We start from the raw sequence: 18,824 nt of genomic DNA on the forward strand, positions 1-18,824 counted from the left end.
TTGCGGCAAAGTTAGAAAACATCATGAGCACAGCTTATAGGAAGGAATCACACCATTCTTTTAGACAGTTGTAGCAGTCCCTTTGCTGTTTGGCATTGGCTCCACAGGCATCCTCCAACCAATCACGAAAAAGCTCCTCGTCTTTGTTTAGCACTAGAAACTGGCCCAGGACAGCATATGCCTTGTCAAAGCCTTTGTTCTCCAGTCTTCGACCCTGGGCATCTCCAATGCCAGCAATAGCAGTCACAGTCTTGTCTGCCATGGGCTCTGCCACGAATCTCCTATGCTTTTGGGATGTGGACGACATGGCTCCGTTGAAGGCTGTCGGAATCACGCACTTGCCTTTATGTACCGTGGCTATAAAATTCGGGTAGAAATGATCCGCACAGTTTGAAGCTGGAAGTGACTGAAGACGTAAAACCGGAAGTGAGCTGGAGCCTCGTTTTCTTCTTCTTTGGTATTTTATGGCAGTTGGTATCCAAGTGTTACATTACCGCCAGACTTTATTCTTTAGACTATTCCAGAGCTGACTCTTCTTCTTTGGCGCTTCCGCCGTACATCTTAGGCTTATTCTTTAGTCTTTAGTCTTTAGACTTTATTCTTTAGGGTTATTCTTTAGGCGTAATTTTTTACACTTTGAGTCAGCAAGTGAAGCTTTGAACAAGTTATTAAATGATCGCTCTATGACATCATAAAGTCATCAATCATTCTCATTGAGTTTACGTTCTAGAAGTTGATGCTCTGGACATTTTTTAATCATACTTTACAGCAGGGGTGGGCAATTATATTCCTCCGAGGGCCATATTCAAATCCAGGCAAGTAACGGAGGGCCGGCTCGCGATCATTGGTGTGAAAAAAAAAAATCCCAAAAATTAGATATCAAATAAAATATCACTTTTCTGTCAAATATAGGTTATTGAATCTATTATTTAATTCATTTCACCTCATATTTATTAAGGATACAAGTGCAGACAGATGCCTGAGGACAAAAAAGGGGTAAAAAATTACTATTACTTGGACAAGCTTGGCGGGCCGGATTGAAAGGCCCTGCGGGCCGGATGTGGAACGCGGGCCGTAGTTTGCCCACCCCTGCTTTATAGTATATCTATGTTGTTGCTGTTTTTGTTGTTGTTGTGTTGCTTTTAATGACGGCTTGCAGCCAACTGCAAAGGTGCATTTACGGGCATCTTCTTTAGACTTTAGACTGTATTCTTTTGACTTTTTTCCTTCTTAATTTTTGTGTTTTATGGCAGTAAGTGTTACATTACCACCACCTACTGTAGTTACTTCTTCTTCTTTGGTGTTTTGTGGTGGCTGCTATCACGCTCCTTTCCCCGTCTGGAGGTGAGACAAGGCTCACCTACCCTAACCCTAACCCTGTAGATTATCAGCTCATCAGCATATTTCAGTCTTTAGGTTTAAATGTGAATTATTAACACAATCCTATTGTTGAAACATAAATTAAACAAATTGTAAATCTAACTAAATTCTTATCCGACATGTTGCAATTAGTTATTCTTCCAATATCGTACATCCCTTATTTGCCCTGTTAATGATTAGAAAACATGTTAAATAGCAACTTTAAACAGGAAGCTAAGGATACGGGGGCGGACACTAACATAGTGGCTATGGACACGGGAGTGGACGTTAACATAGTGGCTATGGACACGGGAGTGGACGTTAACATAGTGGCTATGGACACGGGAGTGGACGTTAACGTAGTGGCTATGGACACGGGAGTGGACGTTAACGTAGTGGCTATGGACACGGGAGTGGACGTTAACGTAGTGGCTATGGACACGGGAGTGGACGTTAACATAGTGGCTATGGACACGGGAGTGGACGTTAACGTAGTGGCTATGGACACGGGAGTGGACGTTAACGTAGTGGCTATGGACACGGGAGTGGACGTTAACATAGTGGCTATGGACACGGGAGTGGACGTTAACATAGTGGCTATGGACACGGGAGTGGACGTTAACGTAGTGGCTATGGACACGGGAGTGGACGTTAACATAGTGGCTATGGACACGGGAGTGGACGTTAACGTAGTGGCTATGGACACGGGAGTGGACGTTAACGTAGTGGCTATGGACACGGGAGTGGACGTTAACATAGTGGCTATGGACACGGGAGTGGACGTTAACATAGTGGCTATGGACACGGGAGTGGACGTTAACGTAGTGGCTATGGACACGGGAGTGGACGTTAACATAGTGGCTATGGACACGGGAGTGGACGTTAACGTAGTGGCTATGGACACGGGAGTGGACGTTAACATAGTGGCTATGGACACGGGAGTGGACGTTAACATAGTGGCTATGGACACGGGAGTGGACGTTAACGTAGTGGCTATGGACACGGGAGTGGACGTTAACGTAGTGGCTATGGACACGGGAGTGGACGTTAACATAGTGGCTATGGACACGGGAGTGGACGTTAACATAGTGGCTATGGACACGGGAGTGGACGTTAACATAGTGGCTATGGACACGGGAGTGGACGTTAACGTAGTGGCTATGGACACGGGAGTGGACGTTAACATAGTGGCTATGGACACGGGAGTGGACGTTAACATAGTGGCTATGGACACGGGAGTGGACGTTAACGTAGTGGCTATGGACACGGGAGTGGACGTTAACGTAGTGGCTATGGACACGGGAGTGGACGTTAACATAGTGGCTATGGACACGGGAGTGGACGTTAACATAGTGGCTATGGACACGGGAGTGGACGTTAACATAGTGGCTATGGACACGGGAGTGGACGTTAACGTAGTGGCTATGGACACGGGAGTGGACGTTAACATAGTGGCTATGGACACGGGAGTGGACGTTAACATAGTGGCTATGGACACGGGAGTGGACGTTAACATAGTGGCTATGGACACGGGAGTGGACGTTAACATAGTGGCTATGGACACGGGAGTGGACGTTAACGTAGTGGCTATGGACACGGGAGTGGACGTTAACATAGTGGCTATGGACACGGGAGTGGACGTTAACATAGTGGCTATGGACACGGGAGTGGACGTTAACGTAGTGGCTATGGACACGGGAGTGGACGTTAACGTAGTGGCTATGGACACGGGAGTGGACGTTAACGTAGTGGCTATGGACACGGGAGTGGACGTTAACATAGTGGCTATGGACACGGGAGTGGACGTTAACATAGTGGCTATGGACACGGGAGTGGACGTTAACGTAGTGGCTATGGACACGGGAGTGGACGTTAACGTAGTGGCTATGGACACGGGAGTGGACGTTAACGTAGTGGCTATGGACACGGGAGTGGACGTTAACATAGTGGCTATGGACACGGGAGTGGACGTTAACGTAGTGGCTATGGACACGGGAGTGGACGTTAACGTAGTGGCTATGGACACGGGAGTGGACGTTAACGTAGTGGCTATGGACACGGGAGTGGACGTTAACATAGTGGCTATGGACACGGGAGTGGACGTTAACATAGTGGCTATGGACACGGGAGTGGACGTTAACGTAGTGGCTATGGACACGGGAGTGGACGTTAACGTAGTGGCTATGGACACGGGAGTGGACGTTAACGTAGTGGCTATGGACACGGGAGTGGACGTTAACGTAGTGGCTAAGGATACGGGAGTGTTAACGTAGCAGGAGCAAGCAGAATTGGATGATGAGCTTCTCCATGATCGACAGCGGCACTGCATGTACCAGGACACATTCTTCATGTCTGCTCAGGAGGCTCTTGACCACTATTTTGAGGGTGTTTTAAATTTAGCTTCGGCTGAGGGTAACAGCCCGGTAAGTTTGTTAAAGGATAAAGAAAATTAAGCTAAATGCTTTCCAAAAAGAGTTTCCCTTTGGACGCAATACGTTTCATACCCCTTGGAAAACACGTTTAACCTTGAGCCGAATTTTTGTTGTGTTTTTTTTTGTGTTATGTGGATGGCAAATCTGCAGAAAATGTCTCTTTTTGGCATTATACATGATAGAAGTTGAGCAGGTTGTGTCAAAAGTGTCCCTAGCTTTGCATAAGGGACATTCGGGTTCTGGTAATGCTGCTGCTGCTGCAGGTGAAGGAACTTTACAGAATTTACTACAGTTTGATAATGGTTATCGATTTATGACGGCTATAAGAGGAACGCCGCCCTTCTGGCAATTGGCACAATTTTTCTTTTTTTGCAAGCATTCGTCAGCTCGGTATTCCGACGTGGTTTTGTTCGTTTAGTTTTGCAGATCTCCAGTGGCCAAGCCTACTGAAAACACTCTTAAAGCAGGAAGGTAGTACCCGGAGGGTTGCAGATTTGGACTGGGCTGAGAGATGTGACCTTTTGCGTCGTCACCCTGCAGGCCCTTAGCCAGGATTTCTATGGGGAGGTTCTTTTTGTGTCATGGTGGACCGTTTTAGTATTTTTAGTATCAAGTATCAACCCGGTTTTAGCGAAAACGAAACTCAGGAAGAAAACGAAACTAGGTCATTTTTGCACACGGTAACCGTGTGCAAAAATGACCTAGTTTCGTTTTGTGCTCGCTTCTGATTGGTCCTCCTGGCTGGTGAGGCTCACTACCTCTAATATCTGTGGTCCCTCAAGTGAAAAACGATACAAAATATTGAAAGTTACTGCTATAGACGGAAGAGGTGGAGCCAGACATTCAAAACATCCGGGGCTTAGCCCAAAAAGAAAGGGAGTGGGTTCATTCTGGCCAATATGATGTGGTTTTAGTGCAGTTAGAGACAGTAACCCTCCAAAGGCAAAGACAGACTTTTTGCCTTCTGAGAGAGCTCCTCCCTCCAAAAAACGTTGAACAGAACAGCAGAGGTGACATTTAGTTATTCAAGAAATTGTACATCTTGATGTTCTTTAAAACAATCAGTGACAAAACAAATATGAAAAACATGCCCCCGACAGGGCTCGATCTCACAACACTAATGCTGATGCTCTGCTGTCTAGGCTAGTCAGCCCTTAAAGGATGAAGGGCTGTTTTAGAATTAGACTGATCTTTATTGAAAGTAAAAGTCAGTCTTACCTTTAGCAGACACCTTCCTCAGTGTGCTGTTTGTCCTGTAGTTTCTCTGCTTTAGCTTTGTAGATGAATAAAACCTGAGCCACTGCTACACCGACAACCACAATGAATTCATGGTTTGAACGATCATGTGCTATTGTCTCTTCTACGTTAGATAAACTTTGTTTTTCAGCACATGTTCTGAATGTCTCTTTTTTCCAGTCGATCTGCTCTTATTTATGCCCTTCACTTTTTGCAAAACCTCAGTTAAATGATAGAAAAGGCCAAATTGGTCAGATTGCGTGACGTGCTGCAAACACCGCGCACTTTCTACGCTCCCGCCCACTTTCTACATGCAGCCAATCATACATCAGTTCAACAAAAAAGGTTAAAAGATCCGGGGCTTTTGGATGGAGATCCGGGGCTCAAGCCCCAAAGCCAGGGCCTGGCTCCGCCCATGATGGACGGACCTTTTCGGCCCAAATGGGCAGTTCGTTCGAACCCCCAAACCCCCCCTGGCTACGGGCCTGCCCTGTAACTGCAGCTCGCATGTTTGACTCCCGTTGGCGCCGATTTTTGTGTAAAGTTATTATGTCACCAGCTCATTCCAGCGGTAAAGTCATAGATTATTTCTATTGCATAGAATTCCAGCAGAGAGGCAGCCCACATTGCCATGCCCTCTTTTGCTTAGCGAACGCTCCCAAACTTGGTGTCAACACTGAAGAGGAGGTTGTTAAATTTGTGGATCAATATGTCACGTGTAAACAACCCTCTGACCCAAATTTATTGGAAAAAGTTACTTCGGTGCAGCAGCATTCCAAACGTCACTCAAAAATGTGTAGGAAAGGTAAAAAGATGTGCCATTTTAATTTTCTCCGCCCGATATCGACTTATACGTTTATTAAACAGCTGAACCCTGAATCTGCCCCACTTGTTACAAGGGAACAAGCTAAAGTTATTATGACTGCGCTTAAGATTTGTTTGCCTCCTTGGGGTTATCGCAGTTCACTTTTAAACAAGTGTACGGCATTTTAGGTAGACACACACACATAGTTTTGGCGAGGGAACTCAACGAAGTTTGGATTAATAACTACGAGAGGGGATTAATTTGCTGGAATGCCAACATGGATATCCAGTTTGTTGTAGATGCGTGGGCTTGTGTTGTGTACATTATTTCATATATTTCCAAGTCTGAAAAAGAAATGGGTTTGCGCTTAAGTTGTGCGCAAAAAGAAGGTAAAGGTAATCTTAATGCAAAAGAGGCCTTTAAAAGAAATCAGGCAGCGTTTATCTTCATAATCGAGATATCTCTGCGCAGGAAGCTATCTATCGTGCAACGGCAGTGTTCTCGCTGAGGGGCTTTGGCATGGCAGGCCGCCATGCTACGGCTGGTCACCGCCATGCCCAAAAGATGCCGCCCTGCTCTGGCTGGTCACGCTCCAATCAGTGACATGTTGTGACGCACCATCATTAAACATAGAAAGCCATTGTGCAGCACTTTGGTATCAATTTAGTGGATCTATTATATTATGGTTTTGTTATATATAGTATGAATAAAGTGGATTTATTGTATGCCGCCAAAACTAGCTCGAGCAGTCCATCCATTTACAAAGTCATTTCAAAGTCTAGAATAAAAAGTTTTACATTTTCTCGTGAAGAATTAAGGTACATTTTAGCGTCTTATTAATGCAAAGTGTGATGAGTAATTGGCAATGAAACCACGAGACTAGAGTGTGTGATGTGAACTAACCAGATGCATAAGTTAAATTTAAATCCACCACAGACGGGTGTAATAACCGCCCCAAAAATTTCACAACAGGCACACTCGGTACAAACGTTTGATAAGCAGTGTTTTGGCATATTTTATTTATTTTAATCAGTTACACACATACAGCAGTGTTCTCGCTGGACAAATTGTCTCACCGCCGTAGGTGGCGCTCGCAAAAAGTACTTTAAAAATTTGCGCCCACGGGGCTCGATATGGAAAGCCAATATGATCACACTCCGCTGCGTATTTTCCGACGCTTTGACAAAATAAAGCGGGGCTTTTAACGCCGTGCGCCGTAAACGAGCGCCGTAATTTACGCTATACGCCGCTCCTAAGTGGCAGAGTGTGATCATAATGGCTTTCCATATCTTTTGGGTACCGTGCAAGCACCGTGGGGCTTTTCGCGCTCGCCGCACGGAGCGCGGTTATGGTGGGGGCCCGCCGCAGCATGGCAACCCGCCATGCCAAAACCCCTCAGCGAGAACACTGTACAGTAGCTTCGCTTATCGATCCACACACGGCACATTGAGTTTATGCCACTACGGTTTAAGTACTAACAAGAATTCCAAGTTAAGTTAAGTCTCACCGTGACAAATATTGCAGTACCTTTTACATGACATTTGGGTGAAACAATAACAGCATTTTTTTATATTAATGATAATGCAACATATTTCAAGTTTATGCGCAGTTACACACAGAATGCCAGTTTTGCCATGATTAAAATGATAACATATTATTTTAGTTCCATTAGTGACATACATAATAATAATAATAATAAAAATACCAGAGTAAATGTACTATATATTTGAGTTTTTTAATAATATAATCTAAATATCTATACATCTATAAATAAATCAAACAAACAAACTATATGTTCTTTTCAATATGCAAATCTGATGAAAAACATAATTTTAAATGGCACAAAGTGAATTGCACAGTTTGATTTATAGACAACAAACTTGGTCATTAAAGACAAAAACACTGTTCCCTTTTACAGATGGAATAAGATCATTTTACTTTTTATTCTTGCATCTAAATGTTTTAAGCTTCTGGACTAAAGTTTTACGTACTTAGACCATCACACTTTATTTATAGATAAAGACACAAACACTGTTCCCCTTTAAGCTAGAATAAGATGATTGAACTAATTATATATATATATATATATATATATATATATATATATATATATACATATTTTTTTTTTATTTATTTATTTATTTATTTTTTAAGCAGCATCTAAAAGTTTGAAGCTCATGGACAAAAGTTATATTTCTGATCAATTAAAATCTGTAAAAAAAGACACAAAAAACAAGGAATATATCTGAAAACAAAGTCTACAATGTGGTGGTCCACTCAGTACCTTTTACACCAACTTATAATCTTGTAGTCAAAATAAACATACCGTATTTTTCGGACTATAACTCGCACCTTTTTTCATAGTTTTTGCAGGGGGGCGGCTTATACTTATATACTTGTACTTATACTCTGGAGCGACTTGTATGTGATTTTATTTGTAATTTTTCACACTTGCAACTGCATTTCATACTCCAGTGCAACTTATATGTTTTTATTCTTCTCCATTACGGAGATTACATTACATACGGTATCTACTCTCGCAAAGCCTAAAAAGATATGTACACAATAATATAATAACATGTTTGCGTTTTTGCTCTATTGACTTCATTTTTCACAGTGGCGGGACACGTTTTTGGCAGATTACATGGACATGTGTTCAGGCAGCACATACGAAATGTCGTCCCACGGGTGGCGATACAAGCCCTGCTTCAGCCGCTTCTGGTCCAAGTAGTGCCCTGGTTCACATGACCAAGAAAAACAGTGATTATGACAAGTCATTTCACACAAAACTTTGCATTGTTCTAGAGAATCTTTACAACAAATAACATTTATCACTTCACCTTAGATATTTGGAGAGCATATCATTAAGGATTTGTACAAGCTACACCTGTCTGTATTGTCCTTTTTGATTGTTTTATGTGTTTGTTAAAATTTTTATATATATATTTTTATATATATATATATATATATATTTTTATATATATATATATATATATTTTTATATATATATATATATATATATATATAAATATATATATATATATATAAAAAAATATATATAATAAAAAAAATATATATATATATATATATAAAAATATATATATATATATATATATAAAAATATATATATATTATATATTATATATTAATATAAAAATATATATATATATATATATATATATTATATATTAATATAAAAATATATATATATATATATTATATATTTAGATATAATAATCCATTGGCTCTGACACATTTCACACATTTGGCTTTCCAAGTACAGCCAGATCTCAAATAGTTATAGAAATAAGAACAATTTAACTCTAGATTGGGGCTGAACCAGGTCTAAAAAAGGACTTAAAGAACTTGAAAACTTGTCATTTTTATAAATGACAAAATTAAATTCTGCAAATACTAGAACTACAGGAGCAAAATCATTAGTCCAAAACACCAGCTATAGCAGCAGGAGAATGTAATCTTTATACTTTTAAACCGTATTGAGATCATGCTTTATAGTTAAAAGCTCAATTTGATTTGGGCCCAAGAAGAAATGTTCAAATTGGATGTAATCATAAATAATGGCAAGTCTGTCTGTAAATGTTATAATATCATTGATTACTGTAACCTAGCGATCAGAGCCACCTCCCCTTTATGATAATAACAAGTTTGACATTTTACCGATGAAGCCCATGCTGCGTCCAAGGACAAAAATGCCATTCAGCGCTCCAATTTCCACAAACTCATCCGCTTCATCCCTGTGGAAAGAAATCATTTAGCATTAATGTTGTAGGTTAAAAAAAAACACTTATTTGGACTTATGGACAAACTTTACTGATTCACCAGGGAAATTTTAGTTGCTCAAATATAAAACAAACAAAAACAAATAAAGAAAATCATAATTTAATTTGGATTAATATCGTTTGAATTAGACTTTTTTTTTTACGTAATAAAAAATAAAAAACAATTTAATTGGGAATATGTTTTTAATTAGTAAATAAATCCCAAACTTAATAAAAAAATATATATAATCATAATTTAATTTGTATTTCTTTTGTTATATTCAGTAAAACATCAAACCTAGTCAAAAATAAAAGACTAACCTGGTGAATCCTCCACACGTCCGGAGCAAGTCCACGAAAGCCACACCAATGAAGCCGTCTACGTTCAGGATGAGGTTGGGTTTCTGATACAGAACGCAAAGACGGCGACTTTAATATTGATTTGGTTATGCATTTATTTACAGCAGTTGTGTGAGAGGTAACGACTCTTGCCTTGGACGTAGTGATCTTCTCCACGTCGAGGGCGTAGTCCAGGAGCTGTGTCGACGGAAAGTGCTGCTTCACAAAATCCTTCAAGATTTGGACTCTCATATCGGGATTGTTAATCTGTCAAAAACGATAAGATTATTATTATTTATATTTGTATTATTTTTTATGATTTCTTTTCATTATATCTTTGGCAGTTTTCCTTCTACAGACTATATTATTACATCATTAATAGTGTGATTTTGCATACATTTGACCAGATACTGACCGACTTCACTCTGTGTCCGATGCCCATGATCAGCATGCCGTCTTTCTTCATCTTGTTCACAAACTCCATCGGTAACATGCCGCTGTCGAAGGCTTTGCTGAACTGTTTCGCCGCCGCGTCCAGAGCGCCACCAAATCGGTCGCCCTGAGAAGAGAAACGACAAAAGTGTCTACCGTATTTTACGGACTATAAGTCGCACCGTTTTTCATAGTTTGTCCAGGGTGCGACTTATTCTCCGCAGCGACTTATATGTGATATTATTCGTTATTTTCACACTGGCAACCACAAGAGGGCGCTCTAGGCTCTAAGCGACGCAGAAGAAGAATCTGCACTTCCTCTACCTCTGGAGTTTGCAGAGTTGTTTAGAAGTGACACAGAGGAAGAAGAATTCAATATATTTAGTGATTTGGGATCAAAAACTAAATCAAAAGAACTGGACTAATCGAGTAACAAAAGAGTCTTAGAGGTTAGACATTTTTTTTATGGAAATGACAACTGAATAGACAAAGAACGAGCACAGGCGCTAAAAATGCAGATAATGTGGGATCAATTATCTGCAAAACGATGAAGCGCAAAGTGATTCCGCGCGTCATTACGATGGTGAGAAGTCCAGAGGTGAGGCTGGAGATCAGGTCTTTTCCGGCCCGAGCGCAGACGATGGTATTGTGGGCTCCGGAGACGGCGGGCCCGTGATCCGCCGTCACCATCAGGCACATCTCGATGAACTGACAGGCGTAGCGCGGCAACCTGAGCAACAACAACAACTCAAGTCACAGCGCTGTCACGGTTACGCACGTTAGGTTATAGTGATGTCGCTGTAGTATGAGACTTTCACAGATTATTTTCACAGTGACAACCACAAGAGGGCGCTCTAGGCTCTGAGCGACCCAGAAGAAGAATCTGCACTTCCTCTTCCTCTGGAGTTTGTGGAGTTGTTTAGAAGTGACACAGAGGAAGAAGAATTCAATGGATTTAGTGATTATGGGTAATACTGATGCTTTGGTAAACTTGCTGTAGTATGAGACTTTACTATAAAACCGCATACATTTTGTGACTATTGTAACGGCGTGAAAAAGGGCTGCGTCTGGTTTGTAAAAGATCAAGAAATGTCATAAAGATGCGTTAAATTGGGAACGTTTTACTCGTTGTCTACGGGTATGCGACAACGTTTTGATGACGATGGAAAAAAGCAAACGTGACTGTTGGAGAAAGTGTGGCAGCCAGGAGGCAAACCACCATCATGCGTCATGTCCCATCGTCCGGGGTTATTGGACTGAAACGGATAATGCACTGCGGACAGTTGTCGACATTTCCATCCCACATAAAACACTGCTTTTGGGCCTCAGAACTCCTGCCATTCACACGATCAACGGCTACCTTTAGCGTATACTTCTGGTGGCAGGAAAAAAGGCCATCGCAAAGAAATGGATGACATGGACTGGACTGGATGGAATGGAAGAAAAATGACTTTCAGACCAAATTTGGAAATGGACAAATTCACTAGACTTTGGACTAAATGGGCCTATGTTTAAATTGAATTATGCAGTGATTTGAAATGCATTTAAGTTTAGTAGATGATCTGCTTGTGACAACTTATTTTTTTTCTCATTGTACTCTCTGGTTGTTCTGTTTTGTGTTCTGTATATTTGTAAATTCAAAAAAAGGAAAAAAAGAACAAAAGCAAAGTTTCGGCCACTTTTGTTTGTATTTCCACATTTCCGCGAGCGACTGACCTTCTCTGGAACCACAGCAGGCCCAGCGTTCCCCCGAGTCCGATCTCGGACTTGAAGACCTCGGTGATGGGCATGCCGGCGTAGATCAGCTCCTGACCTCGCTCGTCGCAGATACTGGTCATGAAGGACGCCGGTTTACGGATTAGACCGAGCTCCTGCGGAAAGAACGGGGCGAAGCAGTTAGCGCGGGAAACAATTCAAGGTTCACGACGCTCTGAAGTCCAACCAATTCAAACCGAACCAATAAATCCACCGGCGCAACAAAAGGTTTAGATAATGCCGTGAGCTAGGACCTCTCTCAACATCTAAAACGGGATTGTGCAGGTTTTAAAGACACAGGATACGACAATCTACAATGAGTTTGTAGAGTTTTAGCGCAAAAAATTTAACTTTTGCCATGTTTAAACAAATACTGTACTTTCCGGAGTCGTTTATAGTTTTGAGCGACTTATGTGTGATATTCGTTATTTTCACACTGGCAACCGCATTTCACATGTTGAACATTTTCACACTGGAAACCACAAGAGGGCGCTCGAGGCTCACGCAGAAGAAGAATCTGCACTTCCTCTTCCTCTGGAGTTTGTGGAGTTGTTTAGAAGTGACACAGAGGAAGAAGAATTCAATGGATTTAGTGATTTGGGGTAAAACTGATGCTTTGCTAAACTTGTTAGCATGTTCTTTATGCTATAGTTATCTGAATAACTGTTCATATGTTACGTTAACATACCAGACACTTACCACAGTTCTGTCTGTGCATTATGTAGCTGAAGGTGTTAGCGTTAGCATACGTACACCTATTCACCATGTTCTCTAATCTGTTATTATTTTAAACTGCATTTCAAGGTGAAATGTCTGTTCTTGGTCTTGGATTTTATCAAATAAATGTTTCCAAAAACGTATATATGCTTTTCTATTATGCATTTTTTGGCTTAAAGGCCGTAGCGACTTATACTCCGGAAAATATGGTAAACATATTACTGGGTTAAAGGTGGCAGAAGTTAAAGCCTTGAAAACGTTTAAAGAGTAAAGTGGAGTTTTGAAATAGCTGAAAAATATTTGGCACATTTGGTGGTTAGTTGTTTATTCTTCAAAATGACATTGATTAATTAGGGTAAATTTAGCTTTACAGTTGATGAGCTTTAGCCTTTTCTCCACCCTCGCGGTTATTATTTATTTATTATTCTACTTCTGTTCCTAATCTAACAACAAATGTATGATCAATAATGTCAATCATCAATAAATAATCCAAAGAGAGGTATAAACAACGATTGACGGGTTGAATCGTGCTTTAGATTTGTGTTTTGAAATACTCACTCTGGCCCAGGAGTAGTCCATGGGCACTGTGGGGGGGGGCAGCTCTTCGGCCGGGACGATCACGCCGTTGGCAACGAGGTTGTCGTACACGGACCTAAACACGAAAGCACACGCCACGTTAAAGTCGGGACTGAACTGCTCACACTTGAGCGGTCCCCGTTATAGGTCCCCGTTAGGTCACTGTTAGGTCACTGTTAGGTCACTGTTATAGGTCCCCGTTATAGGTCCCCGTTATAGGTCCCCGTTATAGGTCCCCGTTATAGGTCCCCGTTATAGGTCCCCGTTATAGGTCCCCGTTAGGTCACTGTTAGGTCACTGTTAGGTCACTGTTATAGGTCACCGTTATAGGTCCCCGTTATAGGTCCCCGTTATAGGTCCCCGTTAGGTCACTGTTAGGTCACTGTTATAGGTCACCGTTATAGGTCCCCGTTATAGGTCCCCGTTATAGGTCCCCGTTAGGTCACTGTTAGGTCACTGTTATAGGTCACCGTTATAGGTCACTGTTATAGGTCACCGTTATAGGTCCCTGTTAGGTCACTGTTATAGGTCACTGTTATAGGTCACTGTTATAGGTCACCGTTATAGGTCCCCGTTATAGGTCCCCGTTATAGGTCCCTGTTATAGGTCCCCGTTAGGTCACTGTTAGGTCACTGTTATAGGTCACCGTTATAGGTCCCTGTTATAGGTCTCTGTTATAGGTCCCTGTTAGGTCACCGTTATAGGTCCCTGTTAGGTCACCGTTATAGGTCACCGTTATAGGTCCCCGTTATAGGTCCCTGTTATAGGTCTCTGTTATAGGTCCCTGTTAGGTCACCGTTATAGGTCCCTGTTATAGGTCCCTGTTAGGTCACTGTTATAGGTCACTGTTATAGGTCCCCGTTATAGGTCACTGTTATAGGTCTCTGTTATAGGTCCCTGTTAGGTCACCGTTATAGGTCCCTGTTATAGGTCCCTGTTAGGTCACTGTTATAGGTCACCGTTATAGGTCACTGTTATAGGTCCCCGTTATAGGTCCCTGTTATAGGTCCCTGTTATAGGTCCCTGTTAGGTCACTGTTAGGTCACTGTTAGGTCACTGTTAGGTCACTGTTATAGGTCACCGTTATAGGTCACCGTTATAGGTCACCGTTATAGGTCCCTGTTAGGTCACTGTTATAGGTCACCGTTATAGGTCACTGTTATAGGTCACTGTTATAGGTCACCGTTATAGGTCACCGTTATAGGTCACTGTTATAGGTCACTGTTATAGGTCCCTGTTAGGTCACTGTTATAGGTCTCTGTTAGGTCACTGTTATAGGTCACTGTTATAGGTCACTGTTATAGGTCACTGTTATAGGTCTCTGTTATAGGTCTCTGTTAGGTCACTGTTATAGGTCCCTGTTAGGTCACTGTTATAGGTCACTGTTATAGGTCTCTGTTAGGTCACTGTTATAGGTCACTGTTATAGGTCACCGTTATAGGTCACTGTTATAGGTCCCTGTTAGGTCACTGTTATAGGTCACCGTTATAAGTCCCTGTTAGGTCACTGTTATAGGTCACCGTTATAAGTCCCTGTTAGGTCACTGTTATAAGTCACCGTTATAAGTCCCTGTTAGGTCACTGTTATAAGTCACCGTTATAAGTCCCTGTTAGGTCACTGTTATAGGTCACCGTTATAGGTCCCCGTTATAGGTCCCCGTTATAGGTCCCTGTTAGGTCACTGTTATAGGTCCCTGTTAGGTCACCGTTATAGGTCACCGTTATAGGTCCCCGTTATAGGTCCCTGTTATAGGTCCCTGTTAGGTCACTGTTATAGGTCACCGTTATAAGTCCCTGTTAGGTCACTGTTATATGTCCCTGTTAGGTCACTGTTATAGGTCACCGTTATAGGTCACCGTTATAGGTCCCCGTTATAGGTCCCCGTTATAGGTCCCCGTTATAGGTCCCTGTTAGGTCACTGTTATAGGTCCCTGTTAGGTCACCGTTATAGGTCACCGTTATAGGTCCCCGTTATAGGTCCCTGTTATAGGTCCCTGTTATAGGTCCCTGTTAGGTCACTGTTATAGGTCCCTGTTAGGTCACTGTTAGGTCACTGTTATAGGTCACCGTTATAGGTCACCGTTATAGGTCCCTGTTAGGTCACTGTTAGGTCACTGTTAGGTCACTGTTAGGTCACTGTTATAGGTCCCTGTTATAGGTCCCTGTTAGGTCACTGTTATAGGTCACTGTTATAGGTCACCGTTATAGGTCACCGTTATAGGTCACTGTTATAGGTCACTGTTATAGGTCACCGTTATAGGTCCCTGTTAGGTCACTGTTAGGTCACTGTTAGGTCACTGTTATAGGTCACCGTTATAGGTCACTGTTATAGGTCACCGTTATAGGTCACTGTTATAGGTCACTGTTATAGGTCACTGTTATAGGTCACCGTTATAGGTCACTGTTATAGGTCACCGTTATAGGTCCCTGTTAGGTCACTGCTAGGTCCCTGTTAGGTCACTGTTATAGGTCACTGTTATAGGTCACCGTTATAGGTCACTGTTATAGGTCACCGTTATAGGTCACCATTATAGGTCACTGTTATAGGTCCCTGTTAGGTCACTGTTATAGGTCACTGTTATAGGTCACCGTTATAGGTCACTGTTATAGGTCACCGTTATAGGTCACTGTTATAGGTCACTGTTATAGGTCACCGTTATAGGTCACTGTTATAGGTCACCGTTATAGGTCACTGTTATAGGTCACTGTTATAGGTCCCTGTTAGGTCACTGTTATAGGTCACTGTTATAGGTCACTGTTATAGGTCACCGTTATAGGTCACTGTTATAGGTCCCTGTTAGGTCACTGTTATAGGTCACTGTTATAGGTCCCTGTTAGGTCACTGTTATAGGTCACTGTTATAGGTCACTGTTATAGGTCACCGTTATAGGTCACTGTTATAGGTCACCGTTATAGGTCACTGTTATAGGTCACTGTTATAGGTCCCTGTTAGGTCACTGTTATAGGTCACCGTTATAGGTCCCTGTTAGGTCACTGTTATAGGTCACCGTTATAGGTCACTTTTATAGGTCACTGTTATAGGTCACCGTTATAGGTCACTTTTATAGGTCACTGTTATAGGTCCCCGTTATAGGTCCCCGTTATAGGTCCCCGTTTAGTCAAGTATATTAAGCTCTGAATAATTGTCCCATTTTGTCCATTGTTTCTTTTTTATTTGTTGTTTATTTTTAAGTTGACTCCTAAAACATAGTCCTAAGGTTACGTAGCCCCTCCCTGCTTTTTACCGCGTTATTACCGTGTTATAACAATGCGTCCGACTCACTTGATGAGCTCCCCCAGCTCGTCGAAGCTCTTGGGCACGAACGCTCCGGCCTCGGCCAGCGCCTGGTTCTTGGCCACCGCCGTCTCGGAGGCCTGGTTGGCACAGGCGCCCGCGTGGCCGAACTGGACCTACGTTTACGAGTCGCAATTTCAAAGAAGGGCACAAGTTTCGAGTGTCCGGTCGTCTCGTTCCTCGCCCCGTCTTACCTCGGAGGTGAACATGGTGGCGCAGGTCCCGATGCACCAACACACCACGGGCTTTGTGATGCGGCCGTCCTTTATCGCCTGGCAGATCTTGTACTCCTCCGTCCCCCCGATCTGAAGTGAGGGGGGAAAGCAACGGTTAAACGGCAAAAATATGGAAGATTTAGCTTGCTCTTTATTCATTTTCAAATTGCAGTTTACCGTTCATATTTCACAGTAGTAGTTTTATAGCTTAAAGTGCCTATGACAGGTTTTTTACGCTTTTCAAACTTTACCTTTATTTGCTGTATTTATGCCTGTCGTACAACTATATAGTAAATTACACTAATTGAGTAAGTATTTGTGGAGAAAATTTTGACATTTTTGGAAAAATCTGTGAAAATGACAAGAAGTGACATCACACAAGTCACAGTTCATGCATAATTTACACAAAGAAACACATTTTTTTAAACTCTCTAAACATTAATTCAACAAAATAAAGTCACTCTCGTATTTTTCTCTGTTAAATTGAAATAAATGATGACATTAGATGAGTTTTTGCCCAGTGTTATTCTGTGACAACATTTGTATAATTTTTTAGCAAAATTCTAAATAGATTTGGCTTAACTGCACTTAACTCGTCCAACCTGCAGAGGGCAGTGCGGGTGGGTGCGACTTACCTCTCCCAGCACCACGATCATTTTGACTCCGGGAGTGTCTTGGTAACGCAGCACATGGTCCGTGAACACAGAACCCGGGTATCTATGAAAACAGTAAGTCTTAGAGCGCTGTAATCAGAACAAATGGCAAACATGGACTTGTACTTCTAGTTTCTTTACATTAGAACTGAAACTAACGATTCTTTAAGGGGATAAACTTGTTTAGAGCAAAAAAGGCAACAGCTTCTCGTTACCATTTTGGGGTAATTACAGCTCAGTTTTAATCACAACAACTCTTCTCTGACATGTTTTATAGTTTGTGTAGAATGCAGAAGTATTTCAATAGTCAATTAGTTGCGATTAACTTATTTCAGCCCTACTTTACATTGAGACGAACTAATAAGAGGGAAGAAAGTAAAATGACAATAATTTTAACCTTTAGGGTCAAGTTTATATTTAAAAAAATAATTGCGCTTTTACACACTGGAAAAATTGACAATCTTAAGTGTGATCCGGTATTAAAATAGCTTGAATTAAGTAATTTTCATCCGGGTTTTAGTACATTTTTACCGTCTTAAAGTATGATTTGTCAATAAAAAAAAGTATGTTTCATCTCATTTCAAGAACAGGAGCATTTTATTCTCATTTCAAGTAAGAAATGCTTTTTTTTTTCTTCTTTTTTTCCGTAAAACAATACATTTAATGCTTGTTCCGTTGGCAAATCTTACTTTAAGACAGTCAAAATGTACTTAAATCAAGATAAATACCACATAATCCAAGCACATATTCATTCATTATGCCATTTCAGATTGGCGCTTTCATCATTTTTGTCTCGTAACCCCGCCCACCTGTCCCCCCCGATGGCGACGCCCTCGAACACGCCGTCCGTCGTCCTGGAGATGATGTTGTTGAGCTCGTTGGACATGCCCCCGGAGCGGGACACGTACGCCACGCTCCCGGGACGGTATAGTTTGGACGCCAGGATATTGTCCAGCATTCCCCCCGTGTTCCCGATCTTGAAACAGCCGGGTTTGATGCCGCCCACCTGCACAACACACACACACACACACACACACAGAGGAATAAATAAACGCAGAAGAAACGGTGCGATAACGGTGAATACACGACTTACCGTTGCCGGTCCGATGATGGTAACGCCTTTCTCGTCCGCCGCTTTGATGATCTTTCTGGTGTGAGCTTCAGGGATTCCCTCGGCAATAATGGCAATGGTGTGAATCTAAAAGACACAAAAAAGCTTAATACGACACTTC

General features: G+C 41.9%; 3 protein-coding genes across 3 annotated transcripts in view; 1 reads left to right on the plus strand and 2 right to left on the minus strand.

The window, feature by feature from the left end:
* Positions 1–13: 13 nt before the first annotated feature.
* LOC140358113 (barrier-to-autointegration factor B-like) lies at positions 14–392 on the minus strand. The gene has a single exon (XM_072442778.1). The coding sequence runs from the start codon at positions 305–307 to the stop codon at positions 35–37; it is 273 nt and encodes a 90-aa protein (XP_072298879.1). The 5' UTR covers positions 308–392; the 3' UTR covers positions 14–34.
* A 5,422-nt stretch (positions 393–5,814) lies between these two features.
* nkiras2 (NFKB inhibitor interacting Ras-like 2) overlaps positions 5,815–18,824 on the plus strand; it is a 99,443-nt gene continuing 86,433 nt past the window's right edge. Inside the window, exon 1 of the mRNA XM_072442776.1 lies at positions 5,815–5,821. Coding sequence (XP_072298877.1) covers positions 5,820–5,821 — 2 coding nt within the window. The 5' untranslated portion in view covers positions 5,815–5,819. The remainder of the gene's footprint in view (positions 5,822–18,824) is intronic.
* The window catches only part of aclya (ATP citrate lyase a), a 47,371-nt gene continuing 36,894 nt past the window's right edge, over positions 8,348–18,824 (minus strand). Inside the window, exons 16-28 of the mRNA XM_072442770.1 lie at positions 18,686–18,790; positions 18,402–18,598; positions 17,575–17,656; positions 16,919–17,029; positions 16,713–16,840; positions 13,413–13,506; positions 12,099–12,253; positions 10,962–11,112; positions 10,366–10,509; positions 10,104–10,217; positions 9,933–10,015; positions 9,511–9,587; positions 8,348–8,567 (exon numbers count right to left, since the gene is read on the minus strand). Coding sequence (XP_072298871.1) covers positions 8,473–8,567; positions 9,511–9,587; positions 9,933–10,015; positions 10,104–10,217; positions 10,366–10,509; positions 10,962–11,112; positions 12,099–12,253; positions 13,413–13,506; positions 16,713–16,840; positions 16,919–17,029; positions 17,575–17,656; positions 18,402–18,598; positions 18,686–18,790 — 1,536 coding nt within the window. The 3' untranslated portion in view covers positions 8,348–8,472. The remainder of the gene's footprint in view (positions 8,568–9,510; positions 9,588–9,932; positions 10,016–10,103; positions 10,218–10,365; positions 10,510–10,961; positions 11,113–12,098; positions 12,254–13,412; positions 13,507–16,712; positions 16,841–16,918; positions 17,030–17,574; positions 17,657–18,401; positions 18,599–18,685; positions 18,791–18,824) is intronic.

The sequence above is a fragment of the Eucyclogobius newberryi genome, unplaced genomic scaffold (assembly GCF_026437365.1).
Source record: "Eucyclogobius newberryi isolate DKJ021-1_F unplaced genomic scaffold, fEucNew1.0.hap1 SCAF_13, whole genome shotgun sequence".
NCBI lineage: Eukaryota > Metazoa > Chordata > Actinopteri > Gobiiformes > Gobiidae > Eucyclogobius > Eucyclogobius newberryi.

Bases quoted from the DNA above. Each gene is read 5' to 3' on its own strand.
- LOC140358113 (XM_072442778.1), bottom strand. From the start codon at position 307: ATGTCGTCCACATCCCAAAAGCATAGGAGATTCGTGGCAGAGCCCATG.